This window comes from Coregonus clupeaformis, chromosome 26, assembly GCF_020615455.1.
Source record: "Coregonus clupeaformis isolate EN_2021a chromosome 26, ASM2061545v1, whole genome shotgun sequence".
Lineage (NCBI taxonomy): Eukaryota > Metazoa > Chordata > Actinopteri > Salmoniformes > Salmonidae > Coregonus > Coregonus clupeaformis.
In genome coordinates, this window is record NC_059217.1 from 20,056,754 (window position 1) to 20,077,435 (window position 20,682).

The 20,682-nt window shown below is 46.4% G+C and overlaps 1 protein-coding gene across 3 annotated transcripts in view; it reads right to left on the reverse strand.

Moving 5' to 3' along the window:
- The window catches only part of LOC121540318 (semaphorin-6B-like), a 117,942-nt gene that overhangs the window by 38,309 nt on the left and 58,951 nt on the right, over positions 1 to 20,682 (reverse strand). Inside the window, exons 2-10 of one of the 3 annotated variants that reach the window (XM_041849099.2) lie at positions 18,532 to 18,658; positions 17,435 to 17,549; positions 13,308 to 13,368; positions 13,145 to 13,207; positions 8,163 to 8,261; positions 6,567 to 6,657; positions 4,777 to 4,896; positions 4,204 to 4,292; positions 3,146 to 3,357 (exon numbers count right to left, since the gene is read on the reverse strand). In XM_041849099.2, the coding sequence (XP_041705033.1) occupies positions 3,146 to 3,357; positions 4,204 to 4,292; positions 4,777 to 4,896; positions 6,567 to 6,657; positions 8,163 to 8,261; positions 13,145 to 13,207; positions 13,308 to 13,368; positions 17,435 to 17,549; positions 18,532 to 18,637 (956 nt within the window). In that variant the 5' untranslated portion in view covers positions 18,638 to 18,658. Of the gene's footprint in view, positions 1 to 3,145; positions 3,364 to 4,188; positions 4,293 to 4,776; positions 4,897 to 6,566; positions 6,658 to 8,162; positions 8,262 to 13,144; positions 13,208 to 13,307; positions 13,369 to 17,434; positions 17,550 to 18,531; positions 18,659 to 20,682 lie in introns of all 3 variants that reach the window. The other 2 variants (XM_041849098.2, XM_041849097.2) reach the window with 2 other exon arrangements.

Here is a 20,682-nt window from a genome sequence, read left to right on the forward strand (position 1 = left end):
TTCTTTTTCTTCCGTTTTATTTCTCTGTCCTCTCTGCTTTTTATTGTTCTCATTGTTCCCTCTCACTCCTTCATCTCTGCTCTTTCATCCTCTGTTTCTCTTCTCTTCTGATTTCTTTCTCATTCTCTCATTGCTCATTTGCTCAAATATTTGCTCATGACATGGCATTAGTTTGTCTTCATTGTGCCACTAAAGGTAATTCAAATTGTCTCTCTGTTTATACTATGCTTTTTCTATTTCTGTCTGTGTGGAGCTGGTGGTTGACTGACAGGCAGTACAGGCTGAGCTCTGTGCTGTAGGTGGTTGTTGGAGTGGTCAGACCACATCCTCACAGTTTACCAGCAGACTGACAGCTCTCTATAGTCCAGCTCAAGTGACAGCATGACTGCTGATGGAAGCTAGTGGGTTGGAATGAGTTCTTCAGTCTAGGGCTAGGCTCAAGGTGAGGTGAGAGGATGTTTTGTTACGGCTTCGCTCTCTCTTCTCTCTCCACCTGGGGCTTAATCTCTCTTTCCACCTCTCTCCCCATCTCTTTCTCCACTCTCTGCACACAATCAAACTCTTTGTCATTTCTGTCCATGTCTCTGTCGGGCGGCGCACAATTGGCCCAGCGTCATCCAGGGTAGGGGAGGGAATGGCCGGCAGGGATGTAGCTCAGTTGGTAGAGCATGGCTTTTGCAACGCCAGGGTTGTGGGTTTGATTCCCACGGGGGGCCAGTATGATTTTTTTTTTTTTTTTATAATGTATGCACTCTGGATAAGAGCGTCTGCTAAATGACGTAAATGTAATGTAAATGTCTTTCTGCTTTCTCTTACTTTACTTCTCTCATCTGTTTCCTCTCCACCTGGTAAGGCCCCAGTGTGTATTCTCCTCCTGCCTCAACCCAGGGCCCGGGGGACATATCCAGCTGTGACTCCCGCCATGTCTCCCTGGTGTCATAGCCTCACAGCTCCCCTGTCAACTGCAGACGCCTCCTTCTGACACCATGTCTTCTTGATGGCTCCTCTGAGGCTGGCTCCCAAGAGAGCCGTATGCTTTAACTAACTCACTCTAACTAACTCACCCCAGAGCCCTGAACTTCTCCAGCCGAGGCCCAGGCACCATCCGGTCAGGGCAAATCTAGTACAACGAAGCCCATTCCTAGCCTAGCCGGACTTGTCTGACCTCCATGTTATCTTCTCAAACTGTCTCTCTATCCTGCTGCTATAAAAAGCACCCCTCCCTTTCACCTGCAGGCTCAGAGGCTCTCTCATATTATAGCTTCCACTGCTCCTCTAGCTCCCTTACCTCCTGCAGCTCCAGGGGGTTTGGTTGGCCTGTGCTGTGAGGAGGATCAGGTGCTCAGAGGAAACCCAAGCCTCCCTTTCATCCCCTCAGACAGGAAGGACCAGGGGCAGGAGAAGTGGACACGCTGAAGAACTGGAAACCCAGGAGGGTTTGGCGTTTGTGTTGCTAAGCTAGCTAACGCTGACATCATAGACCAGAATTGGAGATAGAGGCCTCAGCAGCTGTGGGCTGTTTCATGGGGCTGTAAACTCTATTGTGGGTTTGTAGGCATGGACACCTGAAGAATAACAAGCAAACATTAAGGGAAGCTGGTGGGAAACTCTTAAACCAGAGCTCCTTTTCCACAATTCCCACCCTAGTAGCACATGTGCACACGCGGGTGATGATACAGTATCCCAAAATGGCCACTCCAGATTTACCAAATCCTCTTCCCTGCTGTACCCACCACATGCAATTTGTCTGGTAAGAGCTTTAAAAGTACGGTGCAGAGGACCACACATGGTTGGGGAGGTTTATGGCGTACCTCTCTGTCTCTCTCTTCCCCCTCTCTCTCTTAAACCTTTCCCTCTCTCTCTCTCTGTCTCTCTCTCTCTGCCTCCAGCTGTTTATAATGGAGCACAGCGGCGGAGCGGTGCCCAGGCGGGTAGTGTGTGTTAGTGTGTGTTCAGCTGGGCCTCTCCCTGACATGCTGGTCACAATGTTATCTGGGAGTCATTGTTGGCCCTGTAAACCATCCATCTCTCTCTGCAGGCACACCGCTCCCATCCATCTCCCAGCCCTCTTAGCCCTCCGGCCAAAAGATAAGATGCAGCTGATGAAACCGTTTTAACTCTTAAATGGTGGCGGGCAGGAGAGCTGCAGATGTGTCCCATTATTGACTTCCTTGTCCTTGAAAGGGTTTGAGAGGGTCTTCCTCCACTCTCTCTTCACTCCCCCTTCCTCTCTTTTCTCCCTCCTCCCTCTCTTTCTCTCCTGGCTGCCACAACAGCAGCCATTATGAGTAGAGGATGTTATTAGAGCTAGCATTAGTTGAGATTTGCCCTCTACTGATGTACATCCTGCTGGCTCCTCTACTTGGGAGACCTGCATCGATTGCCTATTAGAGTCTGCTCTGTATACACAGCACTCTCATCTCTCAGGTGATAGCCCAACACTTCTGCATTATATACGGTATATAACACAGGAGGCACACACACACACACACACACAATGCAGCTCAGGGGACCTTTCCTCTCCTCCCTTGCATTGTTCAGTCTGTTTATTATGCTCTCTCATGCTTTCTCTGCAAACATCTTTAGCCTCATCTAATCCTTCTATTACCAAGAGCATCCCTCGTTCCTTCTCGTACTATTGCATCACTCCAATCTCTTCAAAATAACAACCTTTTTCTTCCATTTCATCACTCCAATCCTTTAACAGAATGTTTTGCCTCTCTAAAAGCAAAATGCTTGTGGCAAATAAATGTGCCTAATCCAGAACTGTATCTTCCCACATAAGCCCTGACCATAGCCCTCTTTTCAGGGACCTCCCTCCCTCCCTCCCTGCCTGCCTGCCTGCCTGCCTGCCTGCCTGTCTGTCTGTCTGTCTGTCTGTCTGTCTGTCTGTCTGTCTGTCTGTCTGTCTGTCTGTCTGTCTGTCTGTCTGCCTGCCTGCCTGCCTGCCTGCCTGCCTGCCTGCCTGCCTGCCTGCCTGCCTGCCTGCCTGCCTGCCTGCCTGTCTGTCTGTCTGTGTCTGTCTGTGTCTGCCTGTCTGTTTGTCTGTCTGTTTGTCTGTCTGTGTGTCAGTCTATCTGTCTGTGTGTGTGTGTGTGTGTCTGTCTGTGTCAGTCAGTCTGTCTGTCTGTGTGTCTGTGTGTACCTGTTAGCAGGGGTGGAGAAGACTCCCAGGATGATGTCCCTGCCGTGCATGCTGATGACAGGGCTGGTGGAATGGAGTAGGTTGAAGTAGAAGTGGGAGTCTCCAGGGACGGAGCAGTTCAGTCTGGCTTTCAGGAACGACGTCCACTGCTTCTCCAACACCCTCTGAGAGCCACCCAGGTCCGCCTTACACACCCGCGCCACCCGAGACACCTGTACCTGAACACACATGCACGCAAGCACGTGGAACAGACAGAACAGTCAATGACCTCGCACCATACCACACATCAATGACCATGTACATAGCTTTCCGTGCTGGGACAGCTTGAAGCACACATATTTCACACATTAGATTTAGTGGTTGATATATTCATGGGCTCATATTCATGAGTAAGGTTTAATAAAGATTGATAGATTTAAGTCAGAACTGAAAATATATTCAGTTTTATACCACAATAAACATTCTTCCAAAACGAAGTTGAAACCCTTTTTAGCTCTTGGGTGATTTTTAATCATATAATTTTTAAGTATTTGCAAAGCGTACGACCACATTTGTGAATTAATATGTATTATTCATGGATATGTCAGTGCATTTCAAATGGCTTCTTTGAACAATCTCAACCCACACAACTGTGGTACAGTGTAAGTCTCCACTTACTGAGAGCCCTATAAACATGCAGCATGAAATGCCTGCGCCAGCACATTTCCACCAAATATGAATTACTAATTTATAAGATAAAAAGGCTTCTTGTTACTGTCCTATTTTTTCATGAGCACGTATCACAAATCTGATTTGACTGATGCCATTTGGAGCTGTTATGAAAACGCTTTTCCCCGTCTAATTCAGACGCAACGTTGTTTGCATAGTCCACTGTTATTATATTAGATATGCAACAGCACAGATACACAGAAACACAGACACAAAGATAAATGGAAAAAGGTCATCAGAAGTACTAGGCCGGTATTGACATTTGAATAATTACATGAGATGGAACATCCAGGCAGGCAGACACACGACACACAGGGGCGTGTTCAAAGCTTTACCAGTTTGTCTCGTACCTTCTCCAGGTAGTTAAACTCCACGGCCATCTCTCTGAAGAAAAAGTAGATGTGAGGACCCCATTCTACTGAACTGACAAAATAGGGCTCTGGAAAAGGAGGGGAGAGGGCTGTGTTACACAGGGATAGCTACTGTAAGAGACTGAATCGGATGCCTCCCTAGATCCCAGCCACAAACACCAGGGTTGTGTTTAGTATGCACAAAGTTGGAGAAAAGGTTGGAAATAGAGGTATCAACTAGGTGGCTCATTTTCGTTGTCAGTTTCAAAACATGTTATTGTGTCATGCCTACTGAACACCATCAAGCATAGCCCACAGGCACAGAGCAGACCTGAGCCCTGGTTCCTCTGACCTCAGCAGGGATGCTGCTGACCAAGGCTCACGCAGTGAATCTGACACAGATATTGATCCTGATACTAAGTGATGTGGACATAAACACATTGTCTTTAAACAACAACAACAGAGACAACACACACACAAATACAATACATACACAGACACACACATGCACCCACAGACACACATACACACACACAATTGCACACACACATAAACAAATACACACAAACGTACCTCTGAACCATTTGGAGTCGTGTTTGACAGTGCGAAGTGCAGGACTGTCCCCCAGGCTACGGTAGATCACTGCGTCTATCGCCAGGAAGTCCGTCACAGTGGCCGTAAACAGATTCCCCTCTGGCAAAAACACACACCGGATCAGTGAGAATGGGACATCGAGACAATTACAGCTCATCTCACAACCTATAAAGAAATTGCAGAGGATGGTTCATATAATGACAGTACAGTACACTAATCAATGCATATGACTGTTGACCAATTAACAATGTATAATTAGATGAAATAATTGCAGTGGTGCAACAGAGCTTCTAGTGCAGAGTGGACAAATCAGTCTATTTCTACTGCCCAGTAATGTGCAATAAAGGCAGTGTTTAATTTGTAAATCGGGAGGTGCCGGAACAAAAAGTACGTGCGAGAGTGGGGTGACCTGGGGAGTTCTGAGGTAGTGGAACGCATGAGAAAAAAAATTAAACCTTTATAATAAAGCATTGCATGCATATCATTGCATTTGCATAGTGGCATAGAGCAGCAGAGTAGAGGCACTTATTGAAGTTGCACACATGGGGAACATTTTTAGTATTCTAGGGTCCGAGAAAATGTTGGCCTTTTATAAACGCATTTCATGCAATTCTACATAATTTTACATGACTGAAGACTTTGGCAGAATTTTTTTTTATACTGCACAAATGATCGAAATGGCAGGCTACTTTGGCACTGACAAATTGATAATCTGAGATCAATAAAAACGACCTTGTTTTGAATCCATCAATAGCCTAGGCCTAGGTGTGTGGAGACATATTATAGGCTACAATATGAGGAGGAAATTATAGTCCTAAAAATGCTTTCCAGTTTTACTGACTCACCCAATGATGCGCAGCTCACTTGCTGGTGATGGCCGATGTGCTCGTGCCAAAAGCCTATCTCTCTCTCTCTTTTGTAAAACAATATTTGGAAGTTTATCAAATATTTTGGTAGCTTACAGCATAGAGTCTTCTCTTTTCAGCAGGAGCCATTTGCTTTCCAACCAGTGTTTTCCCTCGATTGTATTTGAAATATTGTGAAAGGCCTGTTTTGTCTGGGTGCTGTTGTTTCTCTGACAGATTTGCTGGGCGTTCCCAACTGTAGGCTATTCCTTGTTATTGGCCTACAATCCACAGCTATTGATCCTCTGTCGCTAAATTATAGGCCTTCTCGAGGTGTAGTAGGCTATTCTGAATTATTTCATTTATTTCTGAACAGACAGCAGTAATTCTATAACTTTGGCAAATGTAATGTATTTACATGTATCAGGGGTCCTGCAGTTCATTCATAACACTTTGCGTGGCTATGATTCTATAAGGAAATAAATGATGAAGTGCAATGCTGGAGAGATGAGAGTTGCAGGCTCATGTCTATCAGAGTAGAGATAGGGAGTGAGATCATAGAAAGTGAATCTCATTCTAGTTATGTGAGACATAATGATGCGCTTCTCACATAGCCAACGCCAAGCGTTGGTCTCAAACATAGGTTAGTTACAATGTTGCCCAACCCAAATCAACTCTTAGAATATTAGGCCCGGGCAGAAAATCTACGTTTTCACATTTTGTTTTTTTGTGGGGGCAGGAGAATTAACGAAGAGGCAACTGAAACTTTGATGGCTTTTATTATTATTTTTCATGCCAGTCCAAAACAGGATCCGGCTCAAATTAACAACTGAATAAAGGCTTCCTATTGTTTCAGCCACTGCCATAGTTGATGTGATGATGGGAAACTACTTATGCTACACAATGATAGTGTTTTTTCCTCACCTGCAAACAGAGCCACGTTGGCGTGTTTAGGGTCATAGGGGCAGCGGGCCATCCCACTGACTGTCTCTCCCACCATCTCCAGAGTGTCTCCCTGGAACACACACACACACACACACACACACACACACACACAGTACACTATATAGTGTTGCTGGGAAACAAAGAGTGAAGTTCACCCTCACATATTTTTTAACTCTGCGTCGTTGGGAAGTGCAAGTAAGCAAGCATTTCACGGTGAAGTCTACACCCATTGTACTCGGCGCATGTGACAAATAACATTTGATTTGATTTGACATACATGCAGATAGAGTATGGCAATTAGCATATATTATAACATATTCACAACATTATTATTCTCCCTCTGCAATCGTGCAAATAGTGAAGACAACAACAACAACAACAACAACAGAAACAACAACAGAAACACATACACCCCCTGACAGGCACAAATACACAGAAACGCAACCTTTTGAAATGCATACAGCTAAACAACCACAGGCGAAATCAAAGTTACACAGACGATTGAAAATGAATTAAATAAATGAAATGCTGTGGTTGTCATTAAAACCAGCTATAAATAAACCCTAGGTTTGCTAACTAGTCCCAGAAGAAGCCCTGAGCATGTCATCCCTACACAGGTTTCACTGCTCATTAACAGCCAAAGATAATGGGCCAGGTATAGAGGGAGTCAGTGTGCTGGTATGTTGGAGATGTGACAGACGGAATATAACACTTCCCTGAAAGCCTTTGACACTTAAACTGGATGCCCCCGTCTCCTTCCTTCCTTCCTTCCTTCCTTCCTTCCTTCCTTCCTTCCTTCCTTCCTTCCTTCCTTCCTTCCTTCCTTCCTTCCTTCCTTCCTTCCTTCCTTCCTTCCTTCCTTCCTTCCTTCCTTCCTTCCTTCCTTCCTTCCTTCCTTCCTTCCTCCCTTCCTTCCTTCCTTCCTACCTTCCTTCCTTCCTTCCTTCCTTCCTCCCTCCCTCCCTCATTCACTCCGCTTATAGATACAGTATTCTGGAGGAATGTTCAGAAATCAACTGAGCAAATCATTAATATTAATGCACACATTTTGCTGAGCTTTTTCAACTCGTTAGTCCGAGGTGTGCTCTTTCATCAGGTACATGAGCAGTGCAACCACTTAGCGTTTTCCTTCTACCTGTCTGCCTGGGTTTCACCAGAGGCAAAGAAACGAACCACCCAGACACATCATAAGCACAGCCTCCTCCGTAGTTCCAGCTGCCCCTCTCCCAGCCCTTCGGCTCTGCACTATGACCATCTGTCTCTGCCACTCTACAATAACAAGCGCCACATACAAGTTTAAGCGTGGTGCAATAGCTACTCATATCTAGCCGCTCTAAGGGCCTCTCTCTCTCTGCCTTAGATACGGAAAAAATGACAGAAAACAAGTTGTACATTTGTAAGTAAGCAACATGCTAGGTTCCAGGAAAAAGGAATAGTCCATTTATCAATGACGCCCCAATCACTAGGCCTGATGCATGGCTGGACTGCTGACAGGTAGAGATGTGCTCAGCTTCCCGAAGCAGTAATGACTGCTGTTTGAGTCAGACAGAATGCGTGTGTTCTATAGGTACTCACAGTATAGTTGGCACACAGCGGATTGAAGGCGTTGGTCCCACAGACAAACAGACCTCCTTGTCGACTCAACAAAACCTTCATGAAGTTCCGACACTCGTCCTGATAAGAGACAGAGAGGGAGAAATGAGGGGGTCGAAATCAGAATGGATAGTCTGTGACTTATTATCCTACTGCTAGGTGAAATGAGGCTTCTAAATGCATGATGGGAGGAATTATCATATCATTAACACTGTCAATCCCCTCATTATTCAGGCCTACAGAGGCTACCTGTCTGCCCGCCTGTAGCTTCAAAGACTTTCGATTGGCTCACACCAGCCATTGAATGACAGATGGAAATCCCAGCTAACCTTAGGCTTTCAACCACCACTCGCTTCACTGCGGTGGTACAACCCTTATTACCATGTTAATAAGCAGCACAGCAATCACCAGCAGATCCAATATGTAAGTCGCTCTGGATAAGAGCGTCTGCTAAATGACTAAAATGTAAAATGTAAAAAATGTATAGTTCAACATTTTATTTCTGTAATATGTGTGAGTGTGTGTCTATGCAGTGAGTTGTATCCCTGTACATGTAAATCCCTAGTGGCCTGTACCCCCCTCCCTCCCCTCTCCTGTCCCAGTCAGCGTGGCTCCAGCTCCAGCTCCTGGCCCTGTGCCTGGCGCCTCAGCCCCTCCACCACGGGGGTCCACTCACTGAGCAGAGCCACTGATGTCATTGGAGGGAGTGGGGATGGGAGGAGGAGGGGGAGGGCTATGGGGTGAGTGTTATTCCAGACAGCATCTTATCCACGGTGGAGCAGAGCGGCCGAGCAGGGGTGGCGGGGGGCGGCAACGTGTGTAGAGTGAGGTGAGGTTAGAATTCCTCACACCGCTGTGGTACTAGACAGGGAGCCACTACTCACTGCATACTAAATCATGTGTGTGTGTGTGTGTGTGTGTGTGTGTGTGTGTGTGTGTGTGTGTGTGTGTATATGTGTGTGTGTGTGTGTGTGTGTGTGTGTGTGCGTGCGTGTATGCGTGTGTGTGTGTGTCACTGCACAGATTCAGTGTTCATATCAGTGTGATTTGCATGTTTGTTTTTCAGTGGGTCTGCGGTCTATAGGCTAAAAGCATAAAGCCAGATGTAACACACTAGATGCTTAATGACAGAACGAGACACAGCGCCAAAATCTCAGTTAAGATTGTACAATAAATACCATCACATGAAGTGTGGGCTTTTGGCATGGACCTGCAGTGTAAATTGAAATACAGGATGTCTGCAGTTTAAACAACAGGGATTTATACTGTTTTGAAGCCTCTCATCTCTTGCATCATCGTGAGCCATGGTGTATCGCTTTATTCGCTTGACTTTTATTCTTTTTTCTTTTACAATCTGCCTCCATATACAGATTTGATTTGTCTCCTGTTTTAAACCACACAGCCTCGTCTCTCCTTCCCCCTGTTTCCCTCCTCTCTCCCCTCTCACCCTTTCCTCTCCCTGGGTACACTCCAGACAAAGCACCACCTGTGCTGGCTGGCAGTTCTTTCATGTGACCCACATCCAGATGATCGCAGCTCCACTTCTCACTGTTTGTGTTACACCCTACATTATTATTACAGAGCAGCCAGGATGAGTTACGCAGTGTGCCGCACATATGAATACAAACATAAACATGTTGGTATTTGTGGTATTGTGTGTGTCTGTGTGTGTCTCTGTGTGTGTGTGTGTGTGTGTGTGTGTGTGTGTGTGTGTGTCTGTGTGTGTATCTGTGTGTGTGTGTGTTTGTGTGTGTGTGTGTGGGACTATACACACTGAGGTTTCTGTCTACTGCAGACCTGAACATTCCTCTCCCTGCTAATTCCCAGCCTCTAGCCCATCCCTCAGTCAGTCTCAGACAGACCCAGACCTCACTCAGAGGAACAACAACCTCTGTTACCACAACACATCTGCTCACAACAACCTACCGCAGTCAGAGAGCATTACTAATGAAGACTTCCTCCACCTAGACTAGTGCATCTGGTTTCCATTGATCTAATCCTCCTGATGTTGAAACTGATTGCACAATTGCACAATTCACCAGGGTGGCTCCCCTTACTGTAAACCTACAGTATGTTAGTCAAGGAACTCCACTAAAAGAAACCGACTTCCTCGGACCATGATGTTTTTACTAAACTGAGGATGAGCTAATTAGCACAGCCGAGTTTAGCCAGGCTCAAACGACACACACCAGCTACGCTGCCCCATCACATGGTAATATTTAGCAAACAGCTTCTCACTAAAACCTTACATGTTTCCGTAGCATGCTCGATTGAGTCCATCACTGCTGAGATGAGGCAGAACAGAGGTGTCTTTGCCAAGTTCTCCAGAGCCAGAACTCTTCCCACACTCCAGCAGGCTACTCTCCTCTCCTCCTCTCCTCCTCTTTGCTCTCCTGTCACCTCCCTCTCCTTGGGTGAGCCACGCTTGACTCTGATCATCAGCAGCAGGTCTGTCATTTCAAGCAACAGTCTGACTCAGACTTTGACGTAAGGCAGAGTGACTGGGGCACGAGCGGGCGGGGGGTGAATGCGGAGGACAAATTAACAGCAGTGCTAAATTAGCACAAATTTGCCAGTACAAAAGCACTTCCTGCCCGCATCCTCTCTTACTCAGCATGCTAGTACTAATCCGCATCCCCTCCCGAGCTTGTCTTGTCTCTCGCAGAGACTGTTTGATGCTAATCCTGAGTGAATACACTACAGGCCAGCATCAACATCTCCCCTGAAGAAGAAGAGGAGGAGGAGGAGGAGGAGGGAGAGATCCAGAGACTAATGAAGACAGCTTTGTGGCAGTAGTGGTTAGGACACCTGACGGGTGACCTGGAGATTGCAGGGTCAGCTCTCTGTCGAGTACACTGCGGTCTATTCTTGACCAGAACAACCCAAATTACTGCAGTATGTGGCCTGCTAAGAACTCAGAAACATGTTCACCATTCCAAGGTTGTTTTGGGCATCCGGAGAGTTGCTGTATATAGGGCATCTGCAGAGATACTATATAATAAACATACAATAAGCTGTGAAACCATATCATGGTGAGACTGTTCTTGTCTGGTATAGATGACTGAAATGTAGACCCCCTCTGAGAGTGGGTATCAACAACATATTGATCAAACAATCTCACTAAGTGCTGCACATAACAATGCAAAACAGCTCTTTAAAAAAGTCTATATGGAATTTCTTTGTTTGCATACTGACTGGCCTTGCCCTTGTGCTTGGCATTGAGCCAGCCCCAGCCGGGGAGTCTCTCTCTCTCTCTCTCTCTCTCTCTCTCTCTCTGTTTTTGAGTCTGGGCTGAATACAACTGAGACAGTCTCCAGGGTTGGGAGAAAGGGAGGGAGAAAGAAATAGAGGGCGAGAAAGATTGTCCAATCAGCTGGACAATAAAATGTATCCTTTAAGGTCCACCAGGAGGAGAAAAGGCAAAGAATTAGGATATTGAATTTCCCACCTAATTATGAGAGTATGCCCTTTCTGATCAACCAACCAGAAACATTTAATTACAAAACCAATTACTCTGGTGACGAATGTATCACATCTGACAAAACCATCCCGGGAGCAGGACAGGACATTTGGAGGAGGTGAAGTGGATAAGTTGATGGTGTGGGTGGAGGAGGAGGGTGGAGGATGGATGGTGTGAGTGGAAGATGGATGGTGTGGGTGGGTGGAGGAGGGTGTGGGTGGAGGAGGAGGGTGGAGGATGGATGGTGTGGGTGGAAGATGGATGGTGTGGGTGGGTGGAGGAGGGTGTGGGTGGGTGGAGGAGGAGGGTGGAGGATGTGGGTGGAGGGTGTGGGTGGAGGATGGATGGTGTGGGTGGAGGAGAGCAGAGAGTGAGTGGGTGACAGGGGCCTAGAGGATAGAGGTGTGTGCATGTGTCCGTGTCCATGTGGGTCAAGGCTAGGGGATGAGGGGCCTGGTGCTCTTATCACTGCCTAATTTTTGTGTGACTCACTGCATTACCAGAGTCATTAGGGGCAGGATGGCCTTTTATTCTTCTCAGTCAGGCCTGTGGCTCTCCTCAGGGGCAGGCAGGTGGGACTGACTCCCCACCCTCTCTCTCGCTCTCCCCGCCATAACCACCTTTGTTTCATTTTACATTTTTGTCATTTAGCAGACACTCTTATCCAGAGCGACTTACAGGAGCAATTAGGGTTAAGTGCCTTGCTCAAGGGCACATCGACAGATTTTTCACCTAGTCGGCTCGGGGAATCGAACCAGCAACCTTTCGGTTACTGGCCCAACGCTCTTAACCGCTAGGCTACCTGCTGCTAGGCTACCTGCTGCTAGGCTACCTCCTCCACCTTCCTCTCCCTATTCTCCGTTGAGCCTTTGTCTAGGGGTGTCTCACACAGATTTGATGTCAGGTGATATTTTCAGTGTTAAATCAGTCTTTATTCTCTCTCCCACACTGACACCTTTCAATAATGCCCTGGTCGGTTTGTGTGTGGGTTGGTGTGTGAGCTGGGAGAATGTGTGTGAAGTCAGAAGGGAGAGGCACTGATCCGCCCGCTGTGTGTTGGTGGGGGCGAGAGAAGTGCAGAGGAGGGAGAGTGGATGTGTGAGAGATAGCTGAGGTAGTCATGCTTGGATTGGGTTGACTGTGAGGACTGTTTCACTGTCCATTCTTCGCTACATCTCAACCTCCTTGTCCCCCCCCTTCCATTTTGTGAGGGCACACACCACAACTGTAATGTCCTGCGAGGCGGCCATGTTTATAAAGGGGGTGGGTGGGAGGGCTGGACCTCTGAAGTGTGTCATGGTTTAGGTGATCAGGAACACTGGGGGTGGCACATGGTTGTGGCTCCTCCGCTAAGTAGAGCCAGCAGGATGCCAGTCAAACCGTTGGCACCATGAATGCCTGGCACCAGGTGATAAGGTGGGGCCTGTGCCATGTTTCAGTGTGTGTGTGTGTGCAACCCTGAAAGTGTGTGTTTGTGTGTGCGATCATGCATTCCCCAGCTCACCTCGTGCTTGCCCTTCATCCTGCACGTCCTGATGTCGTTTTTGTTGGACTCCCATGTTCTCTTCTATAACAGACAGACATTGGCATTCCAACAGTGTCAGTTAAGCTGGTTAGACAGTACTCTAAGATGTTAATGAGGTGTGTGTGCATGGAGAGGGCCTCACCTTACTGTAGAACATCTCTTCTCCTGCCACATTGTCCAGCTCCACGCGGAAAAGGTCATCCCTGACAGACAAAGAGCATGGCAGTCAGCCAACAGCAAGACAAAGTTAGCTAAGTCTTAGACAGGCACTCAACTGCACTCCACATGCTCTCACACATAATGGCACTAGAAATACTCTACTGTCTTATGGGCAATTCTGGACATGCTACAGAATAATGGTTGGAGAAGATTAAATGTTTGAGAACCAAAAATGTAAGAATCTTTTTTGTCTGTTCATGCACTGTAGGCTATGACATCTGTGGGCTATAACTATGTAACAATTTACAATATATCTGAATAAAACAGCTCTGTATAATGGGATACATTTCAGGCTATGGTTGATAAATACACATTTTGAATTGCATAATGGGCACTTGTTTTTCCCCTTGGTTTAGTTTGGGTCTCATTTGAGTTCACTTGCAGTAAAGTTGGTTTTGCTGGGAGGCCTGAATTGTCTCACTTCAGAAGAAATTGAATTAATGGATGATTTAATCAAGAAGTTTGCCTGCGTTCATAACGCACCCCCACACAGACAGCACACAATGCCAATGAGAGGTCTCATCATATAATACCATGCATTCATGCTACTCACTGCTAATACGTTCATAATTCTTGTATAACCTTGCCGTGCCTGTGAAAGTGCCTTTAGAATCTGAGTTAGGGCAGGAGCCTTAAGGAAGATGCTAACAGCTGATGTTGCATATTGATCAAGGTCCTGTATCTCTGGCAAATAAACTGGAGAGGCTCTGGTTGTGCCAAGCTCCTTTCAGACACCAGGCTTTGAATGTTCTAATCTGTAAATATGCCAAAGCTATGTAATTGCAGCAGTATCGATCTTATCTCCTAGATCTAGCTCTGCCTTCCATCTGTGCTGCTCTGCCTTACTCCTCAGCAGAAGGCAGGCTCTGTCTGTGTGTGTCAGAGTGTGTGTGCATGTGTGTGTGTGTGCGTGCATGTGAGTGTCTTTGGTGAGGGGAACATGGTAAGCCTAAGCGCTCCTCTACTGAATTATTCACTGGTGGCTCCTCTAGGTTTGTTAAAAGATTCCCTCCCTAGGTTACCTCCCTCACAATACAGGACGGTGGTTAAGTGATGTGGGTAGAATTACCATACACTTACTTTGTGCCTTGCTCATTTGGCTGGGTCAAAGTTTAAGCAGCCTACAAACAATCAAGTAGGGCAGTGAGTGTGGCGTAATCGCATCCAGAGCACTTCAGCCCTGTCCAGTATTAACATATGAAAATGTGAACAGGCCTCCTAGTGGGTGTAGCCAGCAGCCAAGGCTGCTGTGGTTTGAAGAGGCCAGTTGATATTGTTCTGCCTCTCTGGTCTCCTTCAGGCTGTTTGAGTGATTTCTCTGCTTTACTGTTGCATTTTACATAGTTTATGTTGCAGGATGTTCACAAGGCAGGCTAGGCCGTCGATCTCCCTGACAACCACTCATAATTCCTCCGACTGGCATTTGCAGACCTGCAAATTGAGTTAACAGAATATATACGTGTGTGGGTTGCCATCCGTATTTATAGGCAACAACCCTGTGAACTGTCTAAAGTGGACAACATTTTGTTTTATTCTTAAATGCCTTTTTTGGGCCGTTCAGACACTGAGCTTCTCTGAGTCTTTCTGAGCCGTCAGACACTGAGCTTCTCTGAGTCTTTCTGAGCCGTCAGACAATGACTTTGCAGAGAACGCCACACAAATAGATGAAACTGAAAAGGAGAAGTTTCTGACCAATCAGTGACCCTGACCCTCCCTGTGCTGACTGAGTGACTCTGTCGCTATGTCCCTCTGTCTGCATGCTACTTCCTGTTTGCTATGTCACTCCCTACAGCTGAGTGGAATCTGTAGCCAGACCCAAGACGGCTCTATTCTGAAGCGTCTGTGGAGACTGTTCATCTATATGTCACGTAGATGATCCCCCTGTGACCTCTGAGGTCTGCATCTCTCTGTGGCCAGCGGATGGTCTGGTCTGGCAGTGACTCTGCTCACTCTCACTCTTCAGCCTCTAATGGAGAGATAGATTCTACTCCCTCTCTCCTGCTCCAGATGGCAAAATCTTCTTACGGTTTACCATAATTGGAACCAATTAATCATGTATTGCCATGTTCCTTGGTAGCCTCTCTCCTTTTGGGATAAGCACTACTCAATTGGTTTATTTCTGTGGATTAGTCCAGTGGATCTGGAGCTGTGTGACAGGTCCAGGGAGTCCACACATCTACTTATAGAGAGGAGAGCACTGGAGCGTGAGCTAATACAGTAGAGTGAGAGCAAGAGAGGGTTGAGGAGGAGGCTTGAAGCGCTGGGCACCTTGTTATGACATGCATTATCTGAATTAGGCCCACAGAATTATACCTACGGAGGGGCTTCTATGGAGGAACTTTGAATGTCAGAGTTGGCTTAATGTTGGACCACAGTAGCTAGCTAGCTAACAAGCTTGTGTGTGAAGAGCAGCACCAGAACTAAAAACACGCCTTACCATTTTGTAGTTAATAAATCCAATGTGAAATGTGATAACTATAGTATCCCTTACTAGCCTTGACAGAGGGAGGGCTTTGCATAGGCGCTTTGTTGCCCACGATATAAAATAACGTTATTAACCAGTTCCCATGCTTTTAAAATAACGGTTCTGTTCCGGAACAGTATAGATCACTTTCATTCCCGGTTCTGATTCTGTACCTTGATAAAAAAATTCTAGGTTTTCTGTTCTGAACCGGTTCCAACGCCTGGCGACTAGGTGTGTGTACTTTCTCTGGCTCCACAGGGCCTAATAGAGGGACAGTTGGGGAGCTACGGTGTTGCTCATTAGTCCCCCCCCCACTCTCCCTCCCTCTCTCTCCATCTGTGGCCAGCCAGTAGGGAGAGGACAGAGTGACAGAAGCTCCCCACCAGGTGCTTGGGGCTTGGGGCAGGGCTTTAATAGTCGTTGCGGTATGAACACCTAAGCTAATGGTGACAGGATTTGGGCTCACTGGAGCCTCTTATCAGTCCAGCCACTCTGCTGCAGCTTTCAGCCAATCGACCCTGCCTCCCCACAGGTACTCAGGCACCTTTGCTCTTTTAAGTCTATCTGCTTGGCTTTTGGCAGCCCGGCTCAACATTTATACACACAGACACACAGACACACGGACGCATGCACACACATGCACAACACACACACACACACACACTAGCTCTGGCTCCCACTAGCTCTGGCTATTGGATTTCACTATCATCCGGTTCACTGAGACATAGGCATTAGTTTACCTTTTCTATCATGTAACAGTGGCACTAAAACATGAGTTTCCTGGTTGTGGTTATATTTGATCACTAACCTGCAGTCAGACAGGCAGCGGTGACTACAGGCCTCCTGTCTTCAGGCTCTGGGTTTTATTACTAGGCTGTGTAGTCAGAATGGCTGGAGCCAAACGCTGCAGGATTTGACATAATTATTTATTATCAGGCCTCTGGATTTGAGGTTAGAGAAAGGCCAAAGGCCATGGACCGGGTCATTTCCTGACACAGTATGGGGCTCCTTATTGGGGATGTCTATGGTTTAGCTAGCTAGTCTGCTGTAACCACCACCATATGTCTGCCCTACATGGACATTGAAGTCTTTTTTAATAAGTTCCCAGTAATATTAAGCTAGTCTGTGACATCATCATTCATATTTTAGAGTATTAGAAGAAGATTGATTTGTGTTTTTTATTTCTGGTTGGAAAGGGCAGACAAGACGACAGATGTAATTGAACAAACTTCCACACCTGTGTGCCCTCTGGTCCGACCCCACCCACCACAGACTAATGTCTAACCAGGATCAGCACATTAAGCCTTCTGGCTGGCTCTACCCAGCCTGGCCTGATCGACACTCTGTGGGTGGGGGTCAAGCTCTCACTTCTATAGCCACGGCCACAACTAGCTCAGATAATGTCCTTTGCGTGCTTTGAGATTAATTTGATACAAATGTATTCAGATTCAATAGCATTTACTTTCATATGTGATTTACGATACACAGACAATGTACGCAGGATTATAAAAGATGGCTGAATAAATACATTAATGCTCGTGGCTCAAATCTGATGAATACATTTATGTTTGTGGCTAGAAATATACCTGGCTCCAATGTAGAGGGTCCGGTTCACCTTGAGAACTCTCTGAATATGCAGTGTCTCCTGTCTCAGGGCTGAACGATGTGGCCGACCCAGAAACACTGGGTACTGCCGGACCACTGTTTAGAGAGAGAGAGAGAGTCAGAGGATGAGAGAGAAGGGTGAGAGAGAGAGAAGAAGGATAGAGCAGTGAGGGAGAGAGAAAAAGAGAGACAGAAGATAAGAGAGAGGGATGAGAGAGAGAAGGAGGAGAGAAAGGGATGAGAGAGAGGAGAAGAGAGAGAAAAAGAGGGAGTTACATAATTTTCTTATCATGCAGTAGTAGGGGGGGTGAACAGAGAGGGGAGAGAGCAGAGGGAGAACACAGGGGAGAGGGAACCATACATCAGCTGAGTTACCATGGGAAACGGTCTAATGCTGCCATCTCTTATTGGCCTTGACTGGAGTAAGTGATAGAGTGCCCTCCTCCTTCTTCTTCTGTGACCTCCCACTATTCTGTCCATCTCTGTTCCCTATCCACCCATCTCAGATAAGCCTATGCTGTTGCTTCCTTCTATAGGACTAAGTAAAGGATGATCTCTCCTCCTTCTGTGTCCTATCCTATGACTATTCTGTCCATCTCTGTTCCCCATTGACCCATCACATATATGCTGAGACTGTTGCCTCCAAGTATAGGTCCATTATCTGCCCTAATCCACAACCCTACAGGACTTCAGAGAGCCTTCAGGTCCTACATCTTAGCATTGATAGCCTGAGAAGGGTCTGAATTCAGCTGGGAGGTCTTGGTCGATACTATTGAGTTGTGGTCAATCATGGCCAACTATGTTCTGGTCTGGAGACTGCCCTTATATAATAGAGGCTCAGAGTCTGGCCCTCTGTGGGAGCAGCCTGACCTCAACCCTGACTATGATCTCACACCCACACAACTCACTGATGCCCTACTCCTCACACTATGCATGTCAGCCCTGACCCCACTCCTCACACTACTCCACACTCTGCATGTGATGCCCTGACTCTTTCTGACCCTGTTCCTGACACCTTCCATGTTAGACCCTGACACTGACCCAATACTCTACACCCTGTGTGTGAGAGAGGTGTTACCTTCTGTGGGGATAAAGTTCAGAGGCCCCGGTTCCTCCGGAAACGCAGTGCTGGCCAATCGGAGGAGCCAAAACAGCAGGAAGAAGGGTGGGGCCAGGGTCACCATGGCAGCAGTAGAACACAGGCTCTGTGAAGATAAAGAGAGACAGAGAGACTGTGATCAGTCAGATAAAGCCGTAACAGTGACAGAGTAGTACACACACCTAGTGTGACCAGCTCAGACTACAATGCACTACACACACTGACTGACCGTCCTGACAAAGCAGGCACCTTTTCTGCATTCCCACAACATCTCTCTCCCTCCAGCCAGACAGAAAAATGTAGAGAGTGAGACAGAGATGAAGCCACTCACTGATGGAGAAGAGAAGTGCACAGTCAGCCTGAACAGCCTGAACACGAGAAGAGATCAGACCACAGGAGCCCAATGACACATGAGACACAGTGGAGGGAGGGTGGTTTACAACAAGAGGGCAGTAGATAGAGAGAGACAGAGGGGGTGAAAAAGAAAGCGGGAGAGACAGGAAGAGAGATAAGGAGGCAGGAAAGCGGGAGAGACAGGAAGAAAGAGAGAGACAAGGCAGAAGGGAGTGAGAGAGAAAAAAGAGACAGGGAGAGGAGAGAGAGAGAAAGAGAGAGAGAGAGAGAGAGAGAGAGAGAGAGAGAGAGAGAGAGAGAGAGAGAGAGAGAGAGAGAGAGAGAGAGAGAGAGAGAGAGAGAGGAGTTAGGTGTGTCAGGCGACTGTTTACTCAAATTAAATCCTTGCCGTCAACGCAAATCACATCTCTGGCAGGTGACTAAACGGCAGGTATTTTTTATGAAGCCGTACTACAGCAGCCTGAGCCACAATGAGAGGATGGGAGAGGATGTAATGCACATGGAAATACAAACGATAGCCAAATTAAGTTAGCACACTCAATCCATCGAGAAAATCCCTCCTGTACTTTGGAGGAGGAAAGCCTTGGGTATTGCTATTGACTGTTGTCATAAACCTCAAACCGCCTCCCAGAACAGAAGAGATTAGAGCAGAGCAGCTCTTAGTGCTGAAGGTATATTACGCTATGTAGTGGCTCTGTATTGTGGATGACGGAAAGAGCACTCTCCATGCTTATCATTGTGTCCATCTGCCTCTCTTCCTGGATGATTATGCTTCTGTTCTTTTCACATAAAATCTCAGCATGAGGATGTTTATAAATATGCACTACCAGTCAAAAGTTTGGACTCATTCAAGGGTTTTTCTTTATTTTTACTATTTTCTACATTGTAGAATAATAGTGAAGACATCAACACTATGAAATAACACATATGGAATCATGTAGTAACCACAAAAGTATTAAACAAATCAAAATATATTTTATATTTGAGATTCTTCAAATAGCCACCCTTTGCCTTGATGACAGCTTTGCAAACTCTTGGCATTCTCTCAACCAGCTTCATGAGGTAGTCACCTGGAATGCATTTTAATTAACAGGTGTGCCTTCTTAAAAGTTAACTTGTGGAATTTATTTCCTTCTTAATGCGTTTGAGCCAATCAGTTTTGTTGTGACAAGGTAGGGGTGGTATACAGAAGATAGCCCTATTTGGTAAAAGACCAAGTCCATATTTTGGCAAGAACAGCCCAAATAAGCAAAGAGAAACGACAGTCCATCACTACTTTAAGACATGAAGGTCAGTCAATACGGAACATTTCAAGAACTTTGAACGTTTCTTCAAGTGCAGTCGCAAAAACCATCAAGAGCTATGATGAAACTGGCTCTCATGAGGACCACCACAGGAAAGGAAGACCCAGAGTTACCTCTGCTGCAGAGGATAAGTTCATTAGAGTTACCAGCCTCAGAAATTGCAACCCAAATAAATGCTTCATAGAGTTCAAGTAACAGACACATCTCAACATTAACTGTTCAGAGGGGACTGTGTGAATCAGGCCTTCATGGTCGAATTTCTGCAAAGAAACCACTACTAAAGGACACCAATAATAAGAAGAGACTTGCTTGGGCCAAGAAACACGAGCAATGGACATTAGATCGGTGGAAATGTGTCCTTTGGTCTGGAGTCCAAATTTGAGATTTTTGGTTGCAACCACTGTGTTTTTGTGAGACGCGGTGTGGGTAAACGGATTATCTCTGCATGTGCATTTCCCACCGTAAAGCATGG